The 27,410-nt window shown below is 29.0% G+C and overlaps 1 protein-coding gene across 2 annotated transcripts in view; it reads right to left on the minus strand.

The window, feature by feature from the left end:
• Nucleotides 1-27,410, minus strand: part of Dhc64C (dynein heavy chain, cytoplasmic) — a 152,304-nt gene that overhangs the window by 109,315 nt on the left and 15,579 nt on the right. For both annotated transcript variants that reach the window (XM_067271466.1, XM_067271467.1), the window contains exons 5-14: nucleotides 21,786-21,972; nucleotides 21,430-21,650; nucleotides 21,305-21,355; nucleotides 12,407-12,576; nucleotides 5,847-6,003; nucleotides 5,633-5,724; nucleotides 4,935-5,238; nucleotides 2,567-2,722; nucleotides 2,229-2,360; nucleotides 1,992-2,126 (exon numbers count right to left, since the gene is read on the minus strand). In XM_067271466.1, coding sequence (XP_067127567.1) covers nucleotides 1,992-2,126; nucleotides 2,229-2,360; nucleotides 2,567-2,722; nucleotides 4,935-5,238; nucleotides 5,633-5,724; nucleotides 5,847-6,003; nucleotides 12,407-12,576; nucleotides 21,305-21,355; nucleotides 21,430-21,650; nucleotides 21,786-21,972 — 1,605 coding nt within the window. The remainder of the gene's footprint in view (nucleotides 1-1,991; nucleotides 2,127-2,228; nucleotides 2,361-2,566; nucleotides 2,723-4,934; nucleotides 5,239-5,632; nucleotides 5,725-5,846; nucleotides 6,004-12,406; nucleotides 12,577-21,304; nucleotides 21,356-21,429; nucleotides 21,651-21,785; nucleotides 21,973-27,410) is intronic.

Raw genomic sequence — 27,410 nt, forward strand, 5'->3', positions numbered from 1 at the left:
AACTTTTATTAACATAATATTTTATATGTAGCAATGTGTAGATTTTATCATTGATAATAATAATGAACATAATATTCAATAAAATAAAAATATTAAATTTTTATTGCAATTATATATTATGAGTTTTATAATCTGCAAAAAATACATTAAATTTAAAACTTATAGAATTTAAATATTTTTTGTTGCATTCCATCAAATTATTATTAATATGAGTTAATAATTAAATCTTCTGCAATAGAAACTTCTGTTCTGTAGAATAACCTTCAAAGTTTCTACTAAGTTGATTATACTAGCATTAGAAATACAATTCAATATTCTTAGATGCTTATTTACAAGAACAGTAAATATTTCCTTGTTACTATCACATATTTAAAAATTCAAATAATACTAATATAACAAAATTATCTGCATATGTTAGTTTAAATATAAAAACAATCCATTTCTCATTAAAAATATATATTGAAAAACAAATTGCCTTCTTAATCTATCACTCATACTCAACTAGGAACAAAAACAATTTTTAATCACAAACACCTTTCATTTGAGGCTGAGCTTCTGAAAGTATGCATAAACAACCAATTTTAATAAAACTATTTGTTTTTAATTTCTGACATTGTCACCAGAGGACATTTTAACCGTTTTGCATATTTTTACAGAACTTAGCATGAAATAAATGGTCATCCCTATGGTCAAAAGTTGGTTTTTGTTTCTGATGAATGTGAGTAATGAATTTAAGAAGAGAATTCATGTTTCTTCAATAAATATATTTTTAGTAAGTAAATACTATTAGCAAATCTTAATCAAATCCATTTCTCTGTTATATTTTGTTAAAATTTACATTAACTATAAACTAATAAAATCAATGTGATAACATCCACTGTTCCAAATACTGTTTTTCCCTTTAAGGATTAATTTCTTCTGGCAATTCTAGTTACTTATCCATATTTAATTAAACTATAGCAACATAAGAAAAAAACTTTTGTATAAATATGCTGTTTAATAATTATATGAATTCTAATGAGTTCTTAATTGATTAGAAAAACTTTCAAAAATACATAACTACAAGTAAGAATAAAGTTTAGTTGTTTTTTTTTTTTTTGTTCACACACTAAAATAAGTATGCTTTCTATTATTATTATTTTAAAACTGTTATCTCAATTTTAAAGAAAGTTGTTTTACTTAAAACAGAATTAACTGCTAAGTTCAAATGAAAGTAAAAAGCATAACATATATTAAGATATTACTATTCATTAAAAAATTTTCATAAGTTGTTTCAATCTGTTTAAGACTATTTTAGTGAATAAAAATAGTTTTCTTAAAAACTATGCATAAATAATACATTAAAGTAAACTTATTCAAAAGTACTGGGTGGTTATAAAGTAAGTATCTCTATTTGGAGTTATTAGTAGCTTCAAGGAATAACACAGATAAAACCAAAATTGGTACACTTATCATTTAAGGAGAAAGAGGAATGAAACAAGGAAAAAAAATAGTTAAAAAATTGCTGATAGAGGGTGTTGTAAAGTTTTCAATGTAACGTATAATACAAGAAGAAAGAATTAAGATGCAAAGCTGATGGTATACCAGTATTTATTGGAAAATGTCACAGTTAATGTGATTATGCTATCACATGGCATTGACAATCCAGTTCAAGTTCCACAATATTGCAGTACCTGAACTGCACTATGAGACAGCATAACGTCATTAACTAAAAACCTACATTCTTGTAAATATAGCTCATCTAATAGAGATATTTTAACATAATATTTACAAATGGAAATTGAAATAATTTATATCATCAACATACTAATAAATTATATACAATCATCATATCAATTTAAATTACATTTTAAATTTAATTGAATAACTATTTTATTTTAAATTTATTAAACTGTACTAGTTTAAAAAATTCAAACTTAAAATTAGCACAATTATTTAAAATTCATAAAAAGAAAAAAATTAGATTTAAAAAAAAATAGAAAATTTCTAACCTTTTCACACGTTCTTTCATATGTTCTTACACTTTCTATCAATGAAATTGCGAAGGGATACAATTGATTAGCCTGATGAGCTTTATTGATAATTGCAAGTGGCACGCGAAAACCAAGCCAACGAAGATTCCGAACCTGTTTTAATAAAAATAATGTTTAATCTGTCAATTTTTACTATCCATCAATTAAATACATTTTATTAAAATTTATTTCATATTTAAATGCAAACAAACTTACTTCTTTTGAGAGAGTTATAATCTCTGGCAAAAAGTTCACTCTTAGTTTCAATATATTGCCTTTGCCAGTACGAGAACGTGTACTGTCAATAGCAAAAATGCGACCAGACACACCAAGTTGTCTTTGTTGAACCTATCATATATAAATATACACATTGCTATGAGAGTCTAGATATGTAATTTTTTATGAACTTATAAATTTTTAATTAGATACAAAAGTAGTTCTTTCCATAAAATTTTAAAATATTTAAAATTTATATTTTTTATAATAATTAAAGAAAAACTTTATTCTGAAAACAAATTTCATAAACATTACTAAATATTTAATTTCAAGCTTACCATTCTTGCCCAATCATCAAATATGCTTTGTGTATTAAGCTTAAGTCGAAAACTATCAGCATCAGCTTTTAACTTTTGGCCTTCAACATGATTTTCCCAACCTTTACCAAGAACATCTTCTACTCTCTTCATATATACTGAAAGTTGCCTATCAATCTAAAATAATAATCAAAAATTTATAACTATCATACATGCTAATTTATGAATACATATTATAGTTAAATATTAGAAAAAATTTTCCCTTGTAGCAGAGAAATATTCAATTTATTTCATCATAGAAGACAACAAGATCTTTATCCAATATTTCTTCAAAACTAATTCATGCATTACATTTTGGGAAACATTTTGTAAAAGTATCACAAAAAGTTTATATTTATCAATTTTCTAAAAACACTAACATTAATATTATAACATTTTCTCCCTTTTTGTATATCCGCTTTAGATTCTTAAATCCATCACAGTATCTCAGCAGAGTTTAGTTGTCTGGAATATTTGCAAATGGATCCAACTGAAACAGCCACCTTCTGATGTAAATATAGAAGGCATTGTGCTGAAGTCAGGAGTTATTTAGGTTACTTTTCAGGTACCATAAATTATTCTTTTTTTAGACACTATAAAATATTACATTGATGTATCGAAGCCTTGCATCAAGGTCTCAACAGATGATCATTTTTCTCCTCAGATTTCATTCTATTCATAAAATCCTCTTTGTTCTACTTTGAATGTGATTTCCATTGAAAGTCTGCCATTTTGTTCTGAGGCTGTCAATCTGAGAACTTTGTAATTCTTGTAAGTTTCTCAGGTGGTGTGTCCATTAAAGATTTGTTTTATTCAGTAGTTTTGCTGAGATTCCAACATTCAAAGTCCTGTCCAGTTGTTTAGTAAATGATTATTATTGATTTAGCTAATGATAACAGACCAACAACATAGTATGTCTATTATTTTTCTGTACACAATTTTAAAACAAAATTCATCCTCATCAGAAAGTTTTTTGTGAAGCAATAGTTGCCTCATGCAAAACTTTCTCTGATGAAGACATGATAAAATATGTCCAGATAAAACTGAAATTTGTTCATCATTAATAAATGAATTGCACATAATGCTCAAAAATATATAAATTTTTCAGAATGTCAGCAGGGCAAGTTGAATTCTTCATACATTTAATTGGTTCTCAAATAGTTAAGCAAAGAATTAAATTTAGATACCATTACTGTCTTTCACAGGAATTCTGACTAAGATGATGTTAGATAAGAAGGAAAAAGTTTTCAGATAAATATTTTCATAAATATTTATTATTACTAACATAATATTTTACAGGAAAACTATTAGTGGATTAATTCCATTAACATGGTAAAACAATAAACACCAACTGTATCAGAAAACTGAAACTGTACATGAAGTTATCTTCATGTACAGTTTCAGTTATGCCTAAATTAAATATTTCCAGCAAAGAAATTCGATCATCTAACATTTTTGGCCCTCGCCAGGAACTGTAAAACAGAAAAACCATTCTATAAATAAAACAGTTTTTCCATTTTACAGTTTCTGGCAAGGGCTGATAAAGTAGTGGCCGAAAACGTTAGAAGATTGAATTTCTTTGCTGGAAATATCGAATTGAGGTGCAATTCTTATTAACATGGTACATAGATTATTTATACATGTTATATATTCAAATAGGTATTTGAAAGACAAACTTTTAAAGATTAAATTTATTTATTTATAAATTTTTTATCTGGAGAAATGTTTAGATGACTGAAACAAAACTATAAAAAACTATTAACTTAACAACTCTAATAAAAAAATTACAGTAGAGAGTCGTTAATCTGAACGATTTTCAGTCGGACTGTGTCGTGCTGAATTGAACGCTTTTGATACTAGATTTACTTCTAAAGTATAATTTTCATGTTTTTATATTCTTCAATATATTTATTTTGTTTGTACAATATAAAGAAATAATTTTTAACGATACAATAGCCTCGATTATTATTAAAAAAATTTTTGTTAGGCTTAAAATTGACGAAAATTCAACACGAAGCGACACGCAACGGAGAAAAATTTGAACATCGGACAAGTTAATATATTTTTTTGTACATGATCGGTAATCCAAACAAATCACTAATCTGAACAACCCCAGTCCCCAATTGATTCGGATTAACGACTCTCTACTGTATTATGAGCCATTAATTAAAAAACATCATAACATTGTAACTTTCTTAATTTCAGCACTTGTTTACTAAATAAATTAATATTAGTCACATGTTAGTAATTATGTCTTCTAGACAATTTCAAATATTATTTGCAAGAAAATATTATAGCATATTAATAAAAAAAATTTTCAATTATCTTTTCAATAAAAATATTTTAATACCTGTTTTGCCCAAATGATGGAACCAGATACTGGTGGAAGATCACGAACTTTGCTCATACGCCATGCTTTACTTTGTGGATATTGAACTTTAAATTTTTCATGAAGTGCTTCAATATCATCTTTAACTCTTTGAATTAACTGTGTTTGATATTCACGTATAGCTCCCCTGATATGAGGTCTTACAAACAGAGCATTAAAACGTGAAAATATTCTAAACATCTCATTAGCATTTTTAGCTGTCCCTAATTGATCTCTAAGACGTGCTGTTATACGTGTTTCCACACGATCAATACGCTCTTCATATCTGAAAAGATAAAGCATAATTCATGTTACATTTTCAAAAAATAGTAATGGAACTTGAAACAATTCAATAGTGACTTAACAATTGAAACAATTCAAATGTTTCAATTTATAAATAAGATTTTCAAACTTTAATTAATTTTCTAGACAAACAAACAACAAAACAATTCAAATATTTTCAGTAATTTTGTCATGAAGAGATACTAAGTCTACATGAAAAAATTTAGTACATTAAATTATTTTATTTTAAAATGCTTCACTGATTTAGAGATAATTTTTAAAATCTATTATCTCTTAAAAATTGTATTTTCATTATTTAAATTTTAAATATTTATTGTTAATACAGACTATGTATATATATATTTTATACATTTCTTACAGTTCATGAACTCTAGTACCTTTTAATTGCTGCTTCCCAGGCTTCAGTTCCTTCTTTGGAAATATCTAATCCATCTACTTCTTTAACATTTTCATAAGCCAAATTTACTTCCTGCAATAAATTTTATAAATTTAGCTAACAGAGCTAATTAATATTAGTTAACCAAACAAGCAATTTTTACATTTGGATTCATTATCATCTCCAAATAAATTTTAAGTGTCAATCATAATTACCTCACTGGCATTTACATCAGCTGCATCGAAAGCACCCGATTCTGTTTTTTGTTCTTGTTGTTCTTCAGTTTGGCCTGACTGTGGTGGTCTAGGTATTACTGCAGGTCGTAAAACTCTTAATATAACAGTTCTCAACTGTTCATGTTGACGGCGAAATCTGTTACAAGTAATAATAATATCAATACTAAATTGTTTCTACTTAAATCAAATATAATTTTATTCATATTAAAAATAATAAAATATGTTATAATGCTAGAGTGCCCAATATGATTGCTGGAGTTAATCAAGTTATATGACAAATGAATGAATTTATTAAATATTGCTTCAGTGTTGGTATACAAATTTACTTCTATTATATTTAAAAATACAAGTAAAATGGCAAAGCCGTATTTGGGACAAGACTATGTCTCGAAGACTCACTACTAAGTGGGATCACCTTGACGCTCACGATGGGTCTCGTTCTCATTCTCCAATCATCTTTGGTATCGCTGGTTTTGAGCGCAATCATCCAAACTTTGCTGGCCACAGCCACAACTTCGATATCTTCCACAATGCATTTTCATTGAAATTAACTTATCAAATGTTGAAATTTCTCTCCGTTGCATGGCACCCCAGGTTGTATTTTTGTCAATGCAAAAATTTCCCGTTTTTTAAAAAAATAATGGTGGCTATTGTATCGTTCGCAATTATTTTTTTATTTTACACAAACAAAATATATATATATATATATATATAAATGTAAAAAGAAAAAATAATTCTATTTCGGAAGTTAGTTTTAATATAAAATTATAACGACGCACCAATTAGTTTCAAAAAGTTCCGATGATGAAACGAGATATCTCCAGTCAATTGGTCAAGGTTAGCACGTGGCAATCAGAAATATGTGGGGAATAACGCAAGACAAGTAAATGGGTTTTTTTCAAAGATTTGTTTGTCAAAATTTCTTTTAGCAACATTTCAAACTTCCCAACGCACATGTTTGTCAAAATTTGATTTCACAATATTCGTATTTCCAACTTACCAACCAGCAGCGCATGCGCAAATCTCGCACTACTGCCTGTTTGTAGAGTGTTGCCATTTTGTATTTTATTATGTTTCAGTTCTCAGTCCCCTGACTATCTACAAGTCTGGGTTTTTTATGCGTGCATGATTTGGGCACCTAATACTCTGTGCCAAATTTCAACTATTGACATGTGCTCCTTCATACCTCTAAGCTGATAAGACAGCAAAATGTACAATTTTATAAACAAGACAGTCTTGTCAATAATATACAAAATTTGATTTATATTAAGTAAAAAATAAATATCAATTCTGGTTTTATTCATCCTATTTTATTTATTTTTTATTTCTATTTTAAGTCAGTAGAGGAAGGATTGGCAAGCTAAAAAAGGTAAAACCAGTTTTAATGTGAATATATATTATTTAAACCAAGTATTATATTACATAAATGTGTATTATGCACAAATTAAATTATTGACTATATTTCTTCTTTGAAACCGTGTTTTGCTAATTGTTGGACTATGAACCCAAAGTTGAGTTTTAATTAAACACTTGGCTTTATTTCCATCTTTATTTAGTTGATCAACTAAATAAAGATGGAAATAATAATGGTTCATAGTCCAACAATCAGCAAAACACGGTTTCAAAGAAGAAATAGAAAATTTCAATTACAGAAACGGCGAATTCCATCAAGAAAATAATACAGCCATCCCATTGGAATGACATGATTGAGAAGATACAAGGTGAGATCCAAAAAATCCTTATTGATTTAGACTTCCTTAAAGCACACCTAAGAGAGCATAGACCTTTAAGAACACTCTCTCCTCCTAAATCCATTGCAGAAGCAATCCCTACAAGGGATAGGAAATATTTCAATCTCAAAATATTGCAATTGGCTATTAAGTACAAATACATTAAATAAAGACGACTAAAGCATGAACTTAAAAAATCTAGGGATAAAAACACTAGATACGAACCAAAAACTAGAAGAGACCAGATACAAGATTTATGATCTTATGAATTTAATAAGCGTAAAAAACTTGAAAAAAGGTTCAATTATACAACTAATGCCGAAAAAAATGATTGGGCACAATCTCTAATTATAAACAAAACCCAAGTAACAGTCCCTGATGATATATTGGACACTATAAATAAAGGTCTGGACTTTAACGGCCCTAATAGATGGGAGGTGTTAACAATAATCCCAAATCTAGATCGAGTTTGTAATAATTTACCAGAAATGGAAGCACAAATTGCAAAGGCAACTCTGAGTAATAAGGTAAAGAAATACGTAAAAAAAGAAAAAGGCAAAACAGTTATAAAGGATAAGGAATATTATAAATATAGAGATAAAAATTAGTAAAGCGAAAAACTTCTTAATTAATAACAAATTACAGATAATCAAAGCAGATAAATCTAAGCAGATTATTCTCGTGGATAATGATTGGGTAAAAGGCAAAAAACAAGAACTAGTAAATGATAATCGTTTTCGAAAACTCCCAATAGATCCAAAAGAGATTTCACACTCAACAACCTTTTAAAAAACCAGTAATAGCAATTGAAAACAAATGTTTTCGACCGTTAACTCGGTCTTCCTCAGGTTTTAAATATTGAGATTCATTACAAGTTCAAAAGTCTTTCAGAACGTATTCAAATTTTCGAATAGAATAGTTGATCGTTCGTGTTGCCATGGTATCATACGTGTTGTTGACAAACGTAATACGTGTGGCACAAAAACAAAATGTAATTACATTCCATATATAAACGAAGGGATAGGGATGTACTGTACATTAAATAGAGCTATGGGGAACGTCCCCTTCGTAACAAAACTTCCAAGCTTGAGAAATGTTACACGCATCTTTAGAATTGATGCAGGTTGTGCGCAGTCCAGCTTTGTACATTTCCAAAGTTTCCAGGGATCGCAGATGGTCCAATCGGTGGGAGAGTTTAATCAATTTCGCGTTTTGCAGATCAGCAGTTATGCCCGGGGTCAAGACATAACTGCTGATCTGCACAACCTGCATCAATTCTAAAGATGCGTGTAACATTTCTCAAGCTTGGAAGTTTTGTTACGAAGGGGACGTTCCCCATAGCTCTATTTAATGTACAGTACATCCCTATCCCTTCGTTTATATATGGAATGTAATTACATTTTGTTTTTGCGCCACACGTATTACGTTTGTCAACAACACGTATGATACCATGGCAACACGAACGATCAACTATTCTATTCGAAAATTTGAATACGTTCTGAAAGACTTTTGAACTTGTAACGAATCTCAATATTTAGAACCTGAGGAAGACTGAGTTAACGGTCGAAAACGTTTGTTTTCAATTGCTATTACTGGTTTTTTAAAAGGTTGTTGAGTGTGAATTCTTCGATTATACCAGTACATAAGTCGAACCTCCAAAAGAGATTATAATCAAAGAACTAAAGAGTAGAATCACACTTTTACAGAAGGCGGAAAAACTGACGAAAAAAGAAACCGAATTTATTTTGAATAATGACAATGATCGTACGCCCAAATTCAACATCCAACTTAAAACTCACAAACCAAACGAAAAAGTGAGACCCATTATAGACTTTAAATTCACTCCGCTATACAACCTCAAAAAATTTTTAAAAGAAAAACTGAAAGCCTACCAAAATTCAAGATTTTCAATATACAGTACAGAAGAACTTTTAACTGATATAAAAAATGTAACAATACAAAATACCTTTAAAATAGCCAGCTTAGACATTATCAATATGTACCCCTCAATGACATGGGACATTGTGGAAACGAAATTAAAACAACTTAACGTAGAACAAGAAATGATAGACTTATTAAAATTTTCGTACAGAAGCAACTACTTTGAAATGGAAAGCGAATATTACACTCAAAACGATGGGATTAGCATGGGCTCAGTAGTTGGACCTTAATTAGCAGAATTAGTAATGATCGATATTGATGAAGAAATCAGCAAGATACAGGGAATTAAATTTTACAAACGTTACGTAGATGACATTTTAATAATATATGATGACCAAGAAACTATGATTAATAACATAGAAACCATCATAAACAACATAAACGAAGAAATACAGTTTACTGTTAAAGAAGAGAACAAAACCAATAAGAGTATAAATTACTTAGATGTTACAATTAAAAGGAACGATTACAGCCTAGAATTTAAACCTTATAAAAAACCATGCTCCATAGATGTAACAATCAGATACGACTCCAATATCTCTTCATATATAAAACAAAACATCTTCAAAATGGAGTATACAAAAATCATCACTAGAACCAGCAACCCGACAGACATACATACCCATACAAAAAAATTAAAAAAGAAATTCGTTCTCAACGGTTACCCCAACAGTTTAATTAATCACTGGGAAAATAAAATAAACGGTAACATGAATAACAATAAAGCAAAGAAGCTAAATACGGACATAAAATACATCAGCTTTCCATATATAAAGGGACTATATGAAGACATCAACAAAGATCTACAAAAAATGAACATAAAGCTGGCTCCAAAATACAAAAAATTACAAAATAGATTAAGACCCACAAAACCCAACAGAGAACCAGAAAAAAAAGAAGAAACAAGAAATGTAGTGTATAAGATACCGTGCACCTGCAACACAACTAATTTCTACATAGGAGAGACCAAACGAAAACTAGGCATAATATTAAAAGAACACATCGCAGACCTCAAATACCATAGACTAAACTCCGTTTTCCATGATCACTGTTTACTTAATGACTGCAACATAGACAAAAATAACGTCCAAATCCTATACAAGGAAAAAAATATGTATAACAGAAAATTTAAAGAAAGTGTTTCAATCCTAACTGCCAAAAATTGCATTAATAAAAATCTAAGCGTAAAAATAAATGAAAACTGGTTAAAAATATTGTAAAACACACTGTATGTATTAATATAAGTTGTGATTATTGCAAGAAATTACATCGCTGTTAACCAACTATATTAACTCTGAAAATATGCAAATTTGTACTATGCCGCAGCGCAGAAAACGAGGCCGAAACAACCATAAGACACTAATGAAAACAAATTTTTACGTCCTTGTGTAAAATCACTTATTATACTCCGTACAGCTATAGTCTACATCTTCTAGATATTGTGATAACTGGATACTGTAAAATAAGCAAAAGATTATGTACAGTACAACAAGTAATCAGTTAACCTACTTCCGGTCAGTGTTTTTAGAGAATTTTTACATTTTTTAAAAATATCTTATTATATATTGCTTATACTCTTATACATTTGTTTTTATACCAGATATAAATATTGTGTATAAAAGATTACACAGTTTATAAAAATTAAGATATATGTGTCGTCAGTGTTTAAACCTTGTATGCATAGCAGTTCAAATATGATAATGGTAAGAACCATACCTTGTGATATTTTTATTTTTGTTTGGTAAAATACTTTGTATAATATTTTAATTGTTGTATTATTTAGTTGACTGATGAGGGGCTCTATGCCCGAAACATGCAAATGGCACGTATCAACTAAATAAAGATAGAAATAAAGCCAAGTGTTTAATTATTGAATATAGTTTATTCAATAATTCAACCGTAATTATTTAATAAACTATATTCAATAATTCCAAAGTTACAGTATAATCAATATAAATTTAATAAATTCAGACATCCTTGAACTTCAAAATTACTTGTAATGATAATTGATAAAATAGCAAAATAAATTTCTTGCCTTTCTGCTGATTATGAAATGTGATGATTTGCACAACTTTTTTAAATCAGAAATTTTAAAATAGATTATCTTACTTATTTTAGAATAATGGAAAATATTTTCATATGAAAAGCATTATTTTATACTTTTTATTTTCTTTACTATTTAGTCAAATAGGGAATAATTTTAGTGATCTATCTTTACACCCGAGTTTCAGTATCATAGCACTTAAGAAATAACACATGAATGTGCATACAAATCCAGTCTTTACTTATAATCAAGAATAGTTTGCAGTGATATATTAAATTGTTCAAGAGATTAATAAAAATTCCAGGAGAACAACAATTGCAAAACTTTTTTAAAAATAAAATTTTTTAATGTTTTATGTGAATCCTAGTCAAGTAACACAAAAATATCCAATTGCATAATTTTGATCAATGACAGTTTACATAATAAACTGATGATAAAAACAGTCAGAAGTTTTTAAATATTTTTAATAATAATCTTACAGAAAAAATTTAGTGGAAAAAATTAATTTCAATAATTAGATCGACATTATAACTACTAAAACAGTTTAAAGTAATGTAATTTTTAATATCAATACAGATTGTTATATAAGAATTGAACTTTGCATTTTTGTTTTTCTTGGAATATAAACTTTTAAAATATTTAGAAAATTTATATTAGAATACTTTATTTTGCAAATAAAAAGTTAAAATATTTTTTAGATAATTAAAACTAAATTAAAGTAGAAAAATACACTCATACAATGAATGAACTGTTGATCCCTGTATATTTAGAAATGTAAAAACAAAATGGAGATAAATAATTCAAATTAAGAATAAAATGCTTACTTTCTCATTTGTTCCATGCGAGCCTGCAATCGTTTATGAGCAGGACTTACTCTCCAAACCATTTTCAGATGTTCATCTCGCTTCTTTTTAACAATATCTCTAAGCAAGCCTTGTAATTTATCATATTCATCATCCCATGTAGTAAATACATCAAAACAAGCATTCATCACCTTAAAAAAAGCATTAACATTAAAACTAAATATAGATTTGTTTTAAAAACTAAGTTTTAAAGTAAATATAATTCTATAGATAGTTTTTTTTTTTATAACTTTTAAAATACACAAGTATAATGCACTGAACTTTTTATTTAATAATATAATAAAACTTCATTTTACATTTAACTTTACACAATCTTTAATTTTAACTAATATGTTTGACAAGAATAATGTTAAATTTCAATAACAATGCATTAGTTTTATATTTCTTTCTCAAACATATATTATTACTTGATTCACAACTATTAAAAATTCAACATTGTATTTACCAGCTAAATTCAAAAATTGTATTGAGTTTTAAATTTGAAATTAAACTGGAAAAAAAAAATTAAAAAAAATCATCAAATTTTCATTATGAATCTCCAATTTCTCTTATAAAATCAGTGTGAACCACAAGGTTTTTGATACAGTCATTTGATTAAAAATGATATAATGTAAGATTTTTATTACTTCAAGAAAAAGTTAGTATTGTATACTTATACTTTGTTTTTAAAATTATGATGAAAGTTAAAATTAAATAAAAAAAAAACATCTAAAGAAATGACTAACATTTTTTCTAATAATTTTACTTTTCTAATCTATATATATAATCAAGACGAGTTGATAATACTAATAATAATCAGTGTAGAGCCCAAACAGTTAGGAGTTGAAAGTTGAAATTTGGTACATAGTTAGGGTACGTCACGAGAACGTACACTAAGAAGGGATTTTTCGAAATTCCTCTCCACGGGGGAGAGGGACAGGATTAAGTCTTAACACTTCCATCAACAATGGAAGTGTCAAGTAACAATGGAATTGTTAAGAGAAAGCAACATGCAAGATGCAGTTGCAGTTTTTTCGTTTTTGCAGGAAATCGAACATATTTTTAGACCCATCTAAAAATTCTGTAATTAATCTGGAAACAGGGGTGACCCAATTCTTGCATTCTGGAAAAACGAGTAAGGTTGACTGTAACGTAATAATCTTAATTTTTGCTGAAACGGTTAGGAGTTGAAAGTTGAAATTTGGTACACAGATAGGGTACCAAATTTAAGTACCAAAGTGTTAAGTAACAATGGAGAACAAGAGAAAGCAACGTGCAAGATTAACGAGCTAAGGAAAAAAAAAGAAAAAAGAAAAAGAGTAATATGTTAGAACACATTCGATTTTCAAATTTAAACAGATTAGTTCGGTTTTTCTCGACCGTTCTTCTTTACAACATTCAATGAAAATCAAATGATACAATCAGAACACGTCGTGAAAATCGAACAATATTAGAACATTCGATTTTCAAATTCAACCTTTCTTTAGAAATACTTAGTTTGTTAATGAAATTACTCTTTTTCTTTTTGTGACTATAACGTAATAATCTCAATTTTCGCTATTGTTACTTTTGCCCAAGCAACGCCGGGCCTACCTGCTAGTTGTTTATATAAAACAGAAGGAAAATATAGTTATTACTCAAAAACTGACTCCCAAGATTTTTACATTTTTGGACATAAGAGACCTTGAAACATCAAGAAATACAAAAAAGTTGGGTGTTTTTGTGTGTATGGGTATGTTAGTATATGTGGAGCAGCATAATTTTATTCACTCACTTAACTCCTGTGCCTTCTGTTGAAAGTTTCTGATATTTTTCAGGAATGTTTTGTATAAGGGCATTGATGCTATTAAATTTTAGTGATTAAAGGTCAAGAGGTGGAAAAATAGAGGGGATCATGTCTCATACCTCAAGTGGGATTGAACTTAATGAAGATTTTACTCCTTAATTCATAAATTTGTTGTTGTAAAACCCATCTCTACTCTCAAAATTAAACATTTTGCCATTTTACAATTAATAATTTACTTTCCTAATTGTTTATATAAAACAGAAGAAAAATATAGTTATTACTCAAAAACTGACTCCCAAGATTTAAATAAATTAATAAATGTAATAAATTACGTTTATCGGCAAGAATAAGGTGTTATTTATATGTATGATTTGCTGAGTACTTGAGGATAGTATAATTAATAATATTTAAAATTTCATAATAGATGGTACTATATGCAATTTTAACTTTGTTTACTGGGAAAGTTACACAATTTGTTGCTGGTTTTCCATATAATTATTATTTCTTGGTTAAGCATGATAAAATTATATACTTCCCCTTGATGTCAGTACAGATTCCTAAGTTTCTAACACATGCATCATGAGTCTCTTTGTGTAGACTTTTAGTTAGGATGTCTGTAGGCATTTATTATGAAGACTTATACATCATGTTTATTTTGTTTTCGTTGTGCATATCCCAGATGAAATGCTACAGAATTTCGATATGTTTAGTTCTAGAATGAAACATTGGGTTTTTAACTAGGTGTTGTGCACTTTTGTCATCATTATGCAAGGTAGCTTCAAAAAGTTTCCAGATTAATGCTGGGTTAGTCAATTAAAGATAATGAAAAAGGAAACATGTAATGCATATCTTAGCTAAACATGTCAGGAATAGAGAAATGTGTTCAAACAAATCTGTACTCACTGCAAAGATAACAACAGTTACCACTCACTGAAGGTTGTGTTAATGAGACATCATGAAACAGACTCTGGTGAAAATGTCTGTGGAAAAACAACATGCAAATATCAAATTGTGTGTGTTATTGGGAAAAAACCCTCTGAGACCTTGAAGATGCTTCAGGATGCCTACGCTGAATCTGCCACAAAGCATTCTCAAGTATATGACTGGCAAAAATGCTCTTGTGAGGGATGAGAAAGTATCGCTGATGATTTGTGAAGTGATCATCTGTCAACACCAACATCTGAGGAGAAAGTGTCGATTGTATGCGAGATTGTGAGTCAGACAGACAGCAGTCAATTGAGCAGATTGCCAAGACAGCAGGAATTTTGGTTGGAAGTTGTCATTCCATCCTGCATGATCAATTGAACAAGCACTGTTTGCCAACACACAGTGTCATGAATGCTCATGGCAAACTTCATGTGACTCTTCTCCCGGTTGAAAGATGCCATCAAGGAATGCCATTTCAAGAATGCAGATGAGATTATATAGAGTGCAACATCCGCTTTGCAGACACTGTTGTGAGATGGCTTCCAACAATGTTTTCAGCAGCTATACAATCATTGGCAAAAGTGTGTGGTTGCTAAAGGACAACACTTTGAATGACATGTTGCTTGATTTGTCAATTGTACACATACTTTTGGGTAATAAACCAATTCTGGGAACTTTTCGAATCTACCTTGTATAATAGAGTTGATCCCGAAACTTTTTCAATGAATTTCATTTCTGTAAGAGTAATCAGAGATGGGCAGCCTCCTTTGCAGCTTCACATATAGCAATGTATTCCACTTCAGTAGTTAATAAAGCTATGATTCTCTGTTTTTTAGATTCCCAATATATTAAAGCTCCACCAAGTTCATTCCAGTATGAGATTTTCTGTCATTGACATTGTTGTCCCAATCTGTATTGGCATATCTGAAGAGATTTTTTTCCAGTTTTCTTATAGATTAACTTATAATCATTGGCACCTTTCAGGTATTGTAAAACTCGTTTGGCAGTGTTTAAGTGTTTTCTAGGGTCATTGCAAAACTGACTTAATGCACTTACTGTATAAGCTATGTCTGGTCTTGCAGAGACTGACAGATAGAGTAATCATCCAATTCAAGTTTGATATTCTCTCATGTCAACAGATTCAGCTTCCCAAGATTAGTGGGTTCTTCCTGCACTTGAAATTGTTGACCATTGGGGTACCTATGGGTTTGCAATTTTGATACTTTGAAAAAAGTTTTTCAATATATTTAGTTTGATATATGGAAATTGAACCAGTTTCCTTGTTTTGAGTAATGTTCAATCCCAAACAATATCTGATCTCTCCTAAGTCTTTCATTTCAAAGATTTTGCTTAGTTTTTGTTTGATTTCCTTGATTTTGTCTTCATTTTTGGATACAATCATCAAATCATTGACATAGACTGCAATTATGATGATACTTTCATTTTTGTTCTGAAAATATACACAGTTGTCTGATCGAGCTTGAGAAAAACCTAAGGATTTCAATTCAGCTTTAAGTATTTCGTTCCATGAACAGCCTGATTGCCCAAGTCCATATAATGATTTCTTAATGCAACATACTTTGTCAGGATAATCTTTTGAGATAAACATTTTGGGTTGCTTCATGTAAATTTCTTTGTCTATGTTGCCATTTAATTATGCTGACTTTACATCTATTTGATGTATCTTCAAATTGTATTCAGCTGAGAGGTAAAATTGTTCTGATAAAACTTATATGAACTACAGGCGAGAAAGTTTCAGTGTAGTCTATTCCATATTTTTGTGAACAGATTTTGGCCACAAGTCTTGCCTTGTATTTAAAATCTCTATTTTGACTGTCTTGTTTTAGTTGAAATACCCATTTATTTCCAATGACATTACGTTCCTCAGGTGATCTACAAGCTTCCAAGTCTTGTTCTTTATCAATAACATATATTCTTCTCTCATGGCTACAATCCACTTATCTGCATCTATTGAAGCCAAAGCTCCTTCTAGTGTTTGGAGCACTTTGATTGTCTTCAATAATTTGACAATCCAAATCTTCCTTTGTTACCTTTGATTGAACAAAGTGATATTCTTTCTTTAGTTGGCCAGGGAGTCTTGTTTGCAGTTTTTTTCAGTCTTCCCCTTCCTCTTTGAATTGTTTGAATATTGGTTCCATTTTCTTGATCATAATCATTCAAACTTAGTTCTCCCTATAACTTGAGACTAGTTAATTTTCTTCAGGTGAGTCATTGTCTTGGTCCAGAATATCCTATCATATACAATTTTCTTTCCATTTCTCCTTCTGCCAGTACTGGTCAAAATACTATAACAACTTCATTATTTTTTGATGAATTTGTTGTAAGACCTAGTTCAATAAAACAGACATCTCTACTTTTGATAACTTGGTTTGTACCTTATTTCCAAAGATGCTATGCTTTTGCATCACTATCATATCTCATTAAAATATATTCATCATTACTTCTTGGTGTAAATTTACTTTTTCCAGGTTTATTTACAGTGAAAGTTTTGCTTCCTATCACACAAAGATGGAATATAGTAGGTTTCCTTAAAGTAAAAATTTCTTCTGGGGTCATGTTTCTAGTAGGACACCTATTTCTGATGTATGCAGTGGTAATTATCATCTCAGCCCATAATGACTCTGGTAATTCTGAACTTATCAATATGCACCTTGCCATCTTGACAAGAGTTCTATTAGCATGTTCAGCTATGCAATTCTGTTGAGGTGAATATTCAACACAGAGCTGATGTTTTATTCCCTCATCCTGAAGAAATTTTGTGAACTCCTTGCTTAGATATTCTTGACCATTGTCACTTCTAATCATTTTTATTTTTTGTCCAGTTTCATTCTTTGTGGTTGATTTATATCTTTTAAATGCATCAAATGCCTCTCTTCTGTTCTTCAGTATGTAGACAGATTCTTCTTCTGGATTTATCATTTATAAATGTGACAAAATATCTTGCTCCATCAAGAGATTTGATCTTCATTGAGCCACAGATGTCTGTAAGTAGTAGTTGTAATACATGATTTGAACTTGAAGATTCTTTTGGAAATGGTAACCTTGTCTGTTTTCCTCTAATACATGTTTCACAAGCCTGAGTGTCTCCAGAAGAATTATCAAATGCAAGCCATGCACCATTTCTTTTGTCTGTAATTTTTTCAAATTGCTGTAGTTTAGATGTCTAAGCCTATTGTGCCATATCTGGATATCTTTCATTTTTGGATTAATTTCTTGAGTAACTCTTCTGAGCAACAAACTTCTGCTATAACAGTAGTTAGAGATGAACTTTCTGTGGGTTGTCTTAAAACATAAAGCTCATTCCTTTTAATGCCTTGTGCCAAAATCTCTTTAATTTTGGTATTTTATAACCTCACATATTTACTCTGGAATGTGTTTGATTGAAGTAGGTCTTACAACAAATTCACCAAAAAGTAATGAAGTTGTTATAGTATAAGATGTCTGGGTCCATTTACTGATTAAAATTAAATTTCCTTGAAGGTCAGATATAAATAGTACATTTTCCAAAAGTAGCATATCTTGTTTCAAATTAATTAAGGTTTTCAATAAAATTGAGCCCCTTCCAGCAGCTAGAGTTGTTTTATTGTTGGCCAGTTGCACCTTTTGCTCCAATATCAACACACCATTCCTTCTTTCTTAGAGTTTGAGATAAAGATTCACAAGATTCAAATGTAGTTACTGTTGCTATTTTGTCAGGTTCTTTTGAAGATGTATTGTTTTTTCCTTTTGTTCCACCAACAATCAGAAGATTTGAGCCCTTGTTTGCCACAGGTATAACACTTGAAAGAAAATTACTTTCTTTTCTTAGGGTTAAGCTGATCTTTGCCTTTATTTTCATTTCAGTGTCCCATGAAGGCTGTCTGCTCCATCTTCTTCCCTCTCACATCTCTTCTAGAAGTTTCACTATTAACATGTTGGATTCTGAAAGCCAATTTCTGCTTTCGATTGCTACTCTAAAATTGTCACATTCACCAGAAAAGTTTGCAAAGGATCAGAATGGAAAGAAAGTCATTGGAAACACATGCATCAATTTCTGCCAATTTATCAAGTGTTCCAAAGAAGGCACCTAAATATTCCTTCATACTTTGATTCAACTTCATTTTCATTTGAAATACTGTAGTTGTTTCATAAGACTTACTTTCGTAATTGGTCCTCTTGACTGATTTATTTCTTTCAGCTTGTCCCACACTTCCTTTGATGTGCTCCATCTTTTTACATGAATTATTTCTGATGATTTTATGCTGAAAATAACTGCTGCTGAAGCTTTTTGGTCCTTTTTGTTCCATTCTTCATCAGATTCACCCTTTGGTTCTTCAACATATTTCCAAAGGTCATTTTGTATTAAAAGTATTTTCATTTGCATTTTCCAGCAATCAATTATGATTGCTTGCTGGAAAATGCAAATGAAAATATTGCCTTTATCTAACTTTTCTATTTGAAACAATTGCATAGCCATCTTGAACATTGATTGGAGCTAGTGGGTTACAACTTAGACTATTCTAGAAAAAACTTGCCTTTACTTCATTAGAGTATTAATTTGACAGAGTTCTAGGAGTGTGGCCTGGATCCATAACCTGTTAAATGAATTATTCAATCCTCTAGTTTTCATAATACACTTTATTACAAATTAGATAAAGAAAAAAAAAAATCAATAAATTGCATTAGTTAAATTATATATAAAAACTTCAATCCTACAGAATGCTGTTTTCAGCGAGAAGAAGGAACAAGATCACAAATACAATTTGATTTGCCGCTTGTCTGTATTGCCTGTAAAGATATTGAGACTTAAAAATTTCATACGATGTCAGCTGACATCGCATTAAATTTTTAAGTCTCAATATCTTTGTCCAATCTTAATTATTTCACTTTGTCAGATTCTTGTAAATTAAAAATTTGAATAAGTCTAGCATGTATTTTCCATATTGATTTCTTTATCAAATCAATTCTTTCCTGCCTTCTATATAAAAACCTTTTTCATCTCATATTAAGTAGTGATCTTGAAATAATAATATACAAGGGACATCCAGAAAGTAAAGAACATCTGTGCATAGCACTATGCACAGGTAAATTTCTGCCATCGAATCGAATCGAATCAAGGTCAATTTGTTCTCTGATGTGTTAGTTTAGCATGTGTAGAATTTCGATAATGGCAGGCTTATTAATACTGTTTTGTCAAGGGTTAAAATGTGTACAGAAATCAAAAATTCCACTAAATGCAAAGTGTTATTCTTTTCTAAGTGTGAAAAATGTCTGTCCTATAAAAATTCATAAACAAATCACAAAAGTTATAACTTTTAATAAAATATTCATTTGTGAATTTTTTAATGTTTAATTTTTTAAAAAATGTGTATTTTGCCACCAGATGGAACTTTTTAATGTTTTGCTTGTTGAGGTGGAGAATAGTAGCCTCTATAGAAAGGTCATCTCCATCAGTAAAATTTCCTGATGGTGTTCGAAGGTACAACGAAAGAAAATACTTATTCAGTTAGTCCAAAAAAAAAATTCATTTCTAAATTTTTTACATCACAAGTGTTTGGTGATCACATGAACAAAGCAGGTGTAAGAAAATGGTGTTTAATCTTTATTCAAGGAAGATAATGCACAACCACACAACACTGCAGCCAATCAAGCTGTGCTTCAGAAAATTGGCTGGAACATTTTTGACCCAACCAGAGAATTGTGACTTGGCCCCCAGCAACTCTAGATGACATTCCTTCATCATTAGAGCTGAGGTTTTCTTTTTTTCAAAATCTGTTAACACACATTCTTTTTTCCCATTTTGCTTGCACTTCAACAAACAATGTTACTTCAGATTTTGCCTTCAAAATAAATCTTAGGCAAATTAAAACCATGTTCCATTTGCATACCATAAAATTAGACCCCATTAGTGGGTCTAATTTTATGGGATGCACCATAAATGAGAATAAGTTATAAAGATAAATTTATGTATTATTCTTAAACTAAATATAAATAAGTAAATATACATTTATTTACTTTTATATATTGTATTTGTTTTTAAATAGAAAGAAAGACTATGTAATTTTAATTATAAAAGTAAACTACAAAGGTTAGCTTGCACTTCATTTCTGTATGAAAAATATCTAACTTTGATAAAAATAAACGTTTTAAACTAACTACATACATACCTTCTCAAACTCCTCAAATGGTATATGCATTAATCTTCTTGTGCCAAGAACCTAATGCAATTATAAAATCATTATGAACTTATAGAATTCATTTATAACAACAAAAATAAAATCAAAAATAAAACCTTTAATAACTGTGACATTAAATCTCTTGAAATTGCTTCAACTAACTTAAGGGCTCGCTGGATAGGATATTTTGTACTGCGTATTTTTCTTAAATGAGAAAATATTGCTTGCAATGCTGATCTAATTTTATCTAATTCTGTAGCTGATAACAAATCATTCAGAGGAAAATCTTTCATTAATGGATTATAATCATTCACAGTAGCTAAAGCTTGTTTCAATCCTAAGCACAAAGAAAAAACAAAAATTTTTAATTTGCATTATTTTACAATTAACATGTATTTATATATGCAAACATATACATTCACACACTATTGATAAAATTTAACAAAATGTCTTTTCTAAGTAAATATCTTACCTGTGTCAGTATCAAAACTCACAGTTGCATGAAACCTTTTTCCTTTCTTTAATATATCTAATGTAAGGGCTACTTCTGAGCTCTCTCGCTTTTCTTGAATACGTAAGAGGGCTCTTTCTAAATTTAACCAAAAACTGATCTCCTGAAGAGCAGTTCCAGATGATGGATCACGATCTAATTTGGTAACCTACAAATATAAATGAATAAATTAAATTCACTTCATGAACCATAAAGAATAGACAACAGATATAGGTGTAAATTAAAACAAATATAAAAACCAGTGATGCCCAAATTTTTTGATTCATAGGTGAAATTGTATACAAGCAATTATTTATTGTGATATTGTGACATATGCTCTCAATTTTAGTAGTGTCTTGCTGCTGTACATCATACTTTTCTTGTTAACAATAGAATCATGTGGTCATTTATCTGACTCCATTTAGGGAAAAATTTTTTAATTGATTAACTATATAATGTGACATCATGTCACATTATATAGTTAATCAGGGCCTCCTAACCCCTAAGCTTTCAGTATCTGGTGTCAACTTTCATCTATGTAACTTCTCTCAACATTAAGGAAGGACAGACACACACAGACAGATGCCAATGAGAATTTAGAGGTGATATTTGCAAAGCAAATATAGAGCAATAAGCAATTTAGATATTTGCAAAGCAAATATCACCTCTAAATTGCATTCATGTTCTTAGAGGTGATATTTTGCAAATATCACCTCTAAGAACATGAATGCATCTAAGAACATGAATGCATTCTCATAATCATGAATCAGAAAAATGATGTTTAATTCCAAAAGTTATTTAATTTTATAAGAAAGCTTGTATTTAATTATAAATTATAAAATTAATGCAAAAATTATTATTTTTTGTCTTATATACAATAGAAAATCAAACTCATTTCAAAACAAACTTAAGAATCTGGAAATCATCTAACTGAAAAATTCAAAACAACTTAAATATTTAAAGTTCATACCTGCCTGTGTTCCAGAATACTTGTTACCTTTATGTACACCTAATCTTCAATTTACATAGCATATCAATTTATATGTAACAAAAAAATCACATAAATGGAAACTAATATTTATATAGGAAATAAAGAAATAGATTACAAGGCTCCATCCTTTATTAACCATTATAAAACAAATGAAAATGAAACTTTATTCTGTACCTTTCTTTTTCAGTTGAAAATTTTCCATCATTTCTATTACTAACATTCTCAATTCCAGTTTTTTCTAATTAGTTTATTCAAGACATTCAGTAATAATTTCATTACAATAAAAATCCATTATTGAAAATTTTTTTTTATTTCTATTTAATTCATTATAAACTTTTTGATAAATAGATTTCTTAATGCATATATTGTTATATCAAAACACAAAACAAAAATAGAGAATCCCATTTCTTTGAATATGCAAGTTGAAAATTATGATAACACAATAACACAACTGCAATGTCAAAACAGTTAACATGGACCAAAACATTAATTTTATCAACAAAACTGTAAAAAATACTGAAGAATGTTTTAAAATACTGTGTTAAATTGAAACTATCATCTAAAACAAAATTAAGATGAATTAGCCACTGTAGTTAATCTACTGAATTAACCAATGCATCTTTAGCAGTGGGTGATTAAGTATGTAAAACAAGACTGTCATACTTTTCCAATAGTATTTAAACCAAAATCAGAATCATACAAATTAAGTACTGTGTAAATCAAGAGTTAGGTGTATTTTCTTTATGAATAGTAGTAGTTTCTCTTTTTAATCAGAATTGACATCTAATTAATAAAAGAAAACTTTATAAAAAATATATGCCAGTCCATTCTGGTAATTTTTAAATGATATGTAAGTGAAAAAAGTTTATTCTAAAAAATTCCAGAAATGCTACTAGATTGAAAACCTACTTCAGTGAACTGCACCTTCAGTGTTTTTGAAATTGAATCAAAGCAAACATTAATGGAAATCTAAGCTTAAATAAATAGGAAAAAACAAAATAATAATGAGCAAAATTTATAACACATGAAGTTCCTGTTAGAGCAGACATTAAACAGTAAACTTCAACATAGTCTCATGACTATCTCAAGCATAACATGTAATCCTGAGCTGTCTTAAAAGCTTAAGAAGCTTGAATAATGCTTATATTTAATTTATATTTTTTGGTTAAAATAAGATAACACACATTTTTATTTTTATACTGTATTTTTTAAAAATATGGCAATTATCTCAAAACAGAGAAATGTTAATTTATTATAATATACTATTAAGAGTTTTATAAACTAATTTTAATTAAGTTGTTAAACCAATTTAAATTTACTATTAAGATATTGAAAAATATAAAATAGTTTCTAGCTTTAGAAACTATTTTCAGTTAATTTTTATTAAAATATTTTATTATAATGAACACAGAACCAATTACCAATGTAAAGAGAACAAAAAATGATCTCTGTACAAATGTTTTTAACTCTCTCTGAGTTCTTCTTCAGGTGCAACAATGGTTACCGAATGTCGTTTTGAAACAAAAGTTTTCAAAAAAAACATAAATTCAAACAACCATTCAAACAATAAGTATAAATTTAAAAGCTGCACATTTGTGTTCATTATTACGTATTTTCCAGTGTGGTATGTTGTAACTTAATATTTTATTACAGCAGAGTAGATTAATGTTTAGAATGCAAGAACTATAATATCAATTTTAAAAGTCTTATTTTATTTTTATAAGAAAGATATCATCTTGACATATTTTATACTGCATCTTTATTGGCTTAAATAACTTCATGATCATGATTTTCAAAGTTCAAATTTTTCATAAAAAAATATTTGTATTATTGCTTAAAAATTTGTTATCAAATCATAATTGTTAGCTAAAATGATCATTATAATATCAAAATTTAAAGGTTTCTGATATGAAATTTTTAAAAATCTAAAAGCTAACTGTAATGTTATTAATACAGTAGAGCATCGATTATCTGATGCCTGATTAACCGACTTATCGGTTAACCGACCGCATTCCAGTCGGCAAATTCAAATGTCTGCTAGTGATGTGGTGCTACAATATTTGGTTATGTCTAGGCTACTTTAATACTATTTTTGTTAAATTTTTGCATGTTTTAGCTGGCAGCACTGGCTCGACCATGAAAGGGAGGCTAGTATTTAAACCGGGTCTAATACACTATACTAATAATGTATTTTTTCATACTTTTCGGTTATCCGACTTTTCAGTTATCCGACCAACCCCAGTCCCCAATTAAGTCGGATAATCGATGCTCTACTGTATATCATAAATAGTATTTAAAATATGTTGTATTATATATATATATATATATATATATATATATTTTTTAATACATATAAATTTCATAAACAACATTAAAAGCATCAAATCATTTAAGTTAATATTACTGTGAAATATAATAAAATTAAAATCTTCTGGAGTTAAAAAAAAAAGGCTGATTTATGAAGGCTGTTCCAAAAATATATAGGCTGGAAAAGCTATATAGTATGCATAAGTTGAGATGCCAGCACCAATAGCATATTTCCTCTACTAAATTTTAACTGTGTGGATGTTCTATTGTGTTTTATAATTATATTATTATTAATTATTTTCAATAATATTCACTGAGGTAAACAAAATCCAATACATTTCAAGTTATTATAGAAATTGCAAAAAAAATTCATGTAAAACTAGAAGTAAGTTGTCAGAAAACATTCATTTTAATTTACAAACATTAGAGACAAGCTTTAAGGTTAAACAGCCATTTTTATAAAACATTCCAAGAGGAAACATTTAGTGAAGAAATGAATGCCCAAGTAAGTGAATGGCACAAATGCTGCAAAACAGAATTTTTGAAAGTAGACTTCTCTTTCTCACTCTGAATTAGTTTTATCCTCAATGCTGGTTCAAGATGGCTGATTAAATTTTGCAGAACAGGTTATAGATGTCAAGTTTTTACAAGATGAAAGCTAGAAGATTTAACTGAAGAGAATAAAAAAATCAAACAAGTTGCCAAACAATTACTCCAGAATGCAGAAAATAAACCTGATTTTTTAAAGATTATTACTACCATTAATTAATTTAAAGTTTATCAAAGGTCAAGCATTTTGATCCAGAAACAAAGCAACATTGACAACATGAAAACATCATTCATCATAGCAGAAAAAATTTCACTTCTCTATCAATATGGAAACTCATATTAGTATTGTTGTTTAACACAAGAAGCACCCTACTGGTCAATTTGATCAGAACAAGATTAAGCTTCTCTTCAATTTTCTTACATGTAATTGTGCTTTTGTGACTTTACTGATTTTTGACCTAGGATGAATGTCTGAAATATTTTTTACAAAATGTTTAATAATTAACAAGTATTAGACATGTGTATTACATAATTATTGGGATAAAGTACATATATAAATCATACACATATATATATATATATATATATCTTGTTCAAATTTCCAATCGTTAAAAAAATACTTTTTATTCATCCACTCAAGTTCAAATACATTTTTTTAAACTTGTAGTGGACTACACTTGATGTTGATACAGTTTTTTCAAATATTAATTCATTAATTAAATTTAATTAGTGGTTAATATTACCTGTGGTATTGAAGATGGCAACAGGGAATTTTTTCCCTAGATACTAGACGGCGACAGGGAAATTTTCCCCCTACGTTTGAGATGGCCGCGTTTCCGGTAATCTCGAATCAGATTCTCGAGTGATAATCTGGAAGCAGATTAACAATGGATAATCTCGAAGTAGAATACCAAGTGATCTAAACGTTAGGGGGCATACCCATACTATCTGTCGCATTATGCAAATTAATAAATTTCCCTGTCGCCGTCTAGTATCTAGGGAAAAAAATTTCTCTGTTGCCATCTTCGATATCACGGGTAACATTAACCTAATTATTAATACTTTAAATAGAGTTTTAGCAGTTTGTAATGAAAATCCAAATCAACAGGCAGTAGCTCAATCGGTAAAATGCAAGGATTTCAGTATTTTTCACGTAAAGGTGAAGAATGAGAGTTCAATTCTTGTGAAAATCAATAATTTTTTGGTAAATTTTTGAAAATTTTTGCTTTAAGTAGACGTTTTATCCAAATGATTTTCGAGAGTGAGTTAGCAGTTGTGGCTTAGTGGTTAGAATGAAAGATTTTTCTCAAAAAATAAAATTGAAGACATTTTATGCTTTGGGTTCAATTCCGATTTCTCTTTCTATTTTGCCACTTAATATTGTGATTCTGTCATATATATACACATATTTATATTAATTGTAATTATTTAATAAAAAGTAACTAAAATAAAATTTTTCTGTTGACCTAAGTACAAATTGACTTTAAAAAATTTTTTTTTATATTACTTGTTATTATGAAACCTACAGAAACTGCAAGAAAACATTTCTTTATTCTTCTAAAAGTATGGGAACAATGACTCAAACTTTTTTAATATTATGTTATATTCAATTAAAAAAGTAATGAAATGTTTGAAAAATGATTCAATAAAATCATCTAGGTATTCATATAAGAGAAAAAAAAATTGGGAGAAATGAGGCTAAATAAGCTAGAGATTGCAAAACGATGGCCACGGAAGCCGAGATGACGTGTTGATTCGGT

Source organism: Centruroides vittatus, unplaced genomic scaffold (genome assembly GCF_030686945.1).
Source record: "Centruroides vittatus isolate TY-2023 unplaced genomic scaffold, ASM3068694v2 contig_4, whole genome shotgun sequence".
NCBI classification, from domain to species: domain Eukaryota; kingdom Metazoa; phylum Arthropoda; class Arachnida; order Scorpiones; family Buthidae; genus Centruroides; species Centruroides vittatus.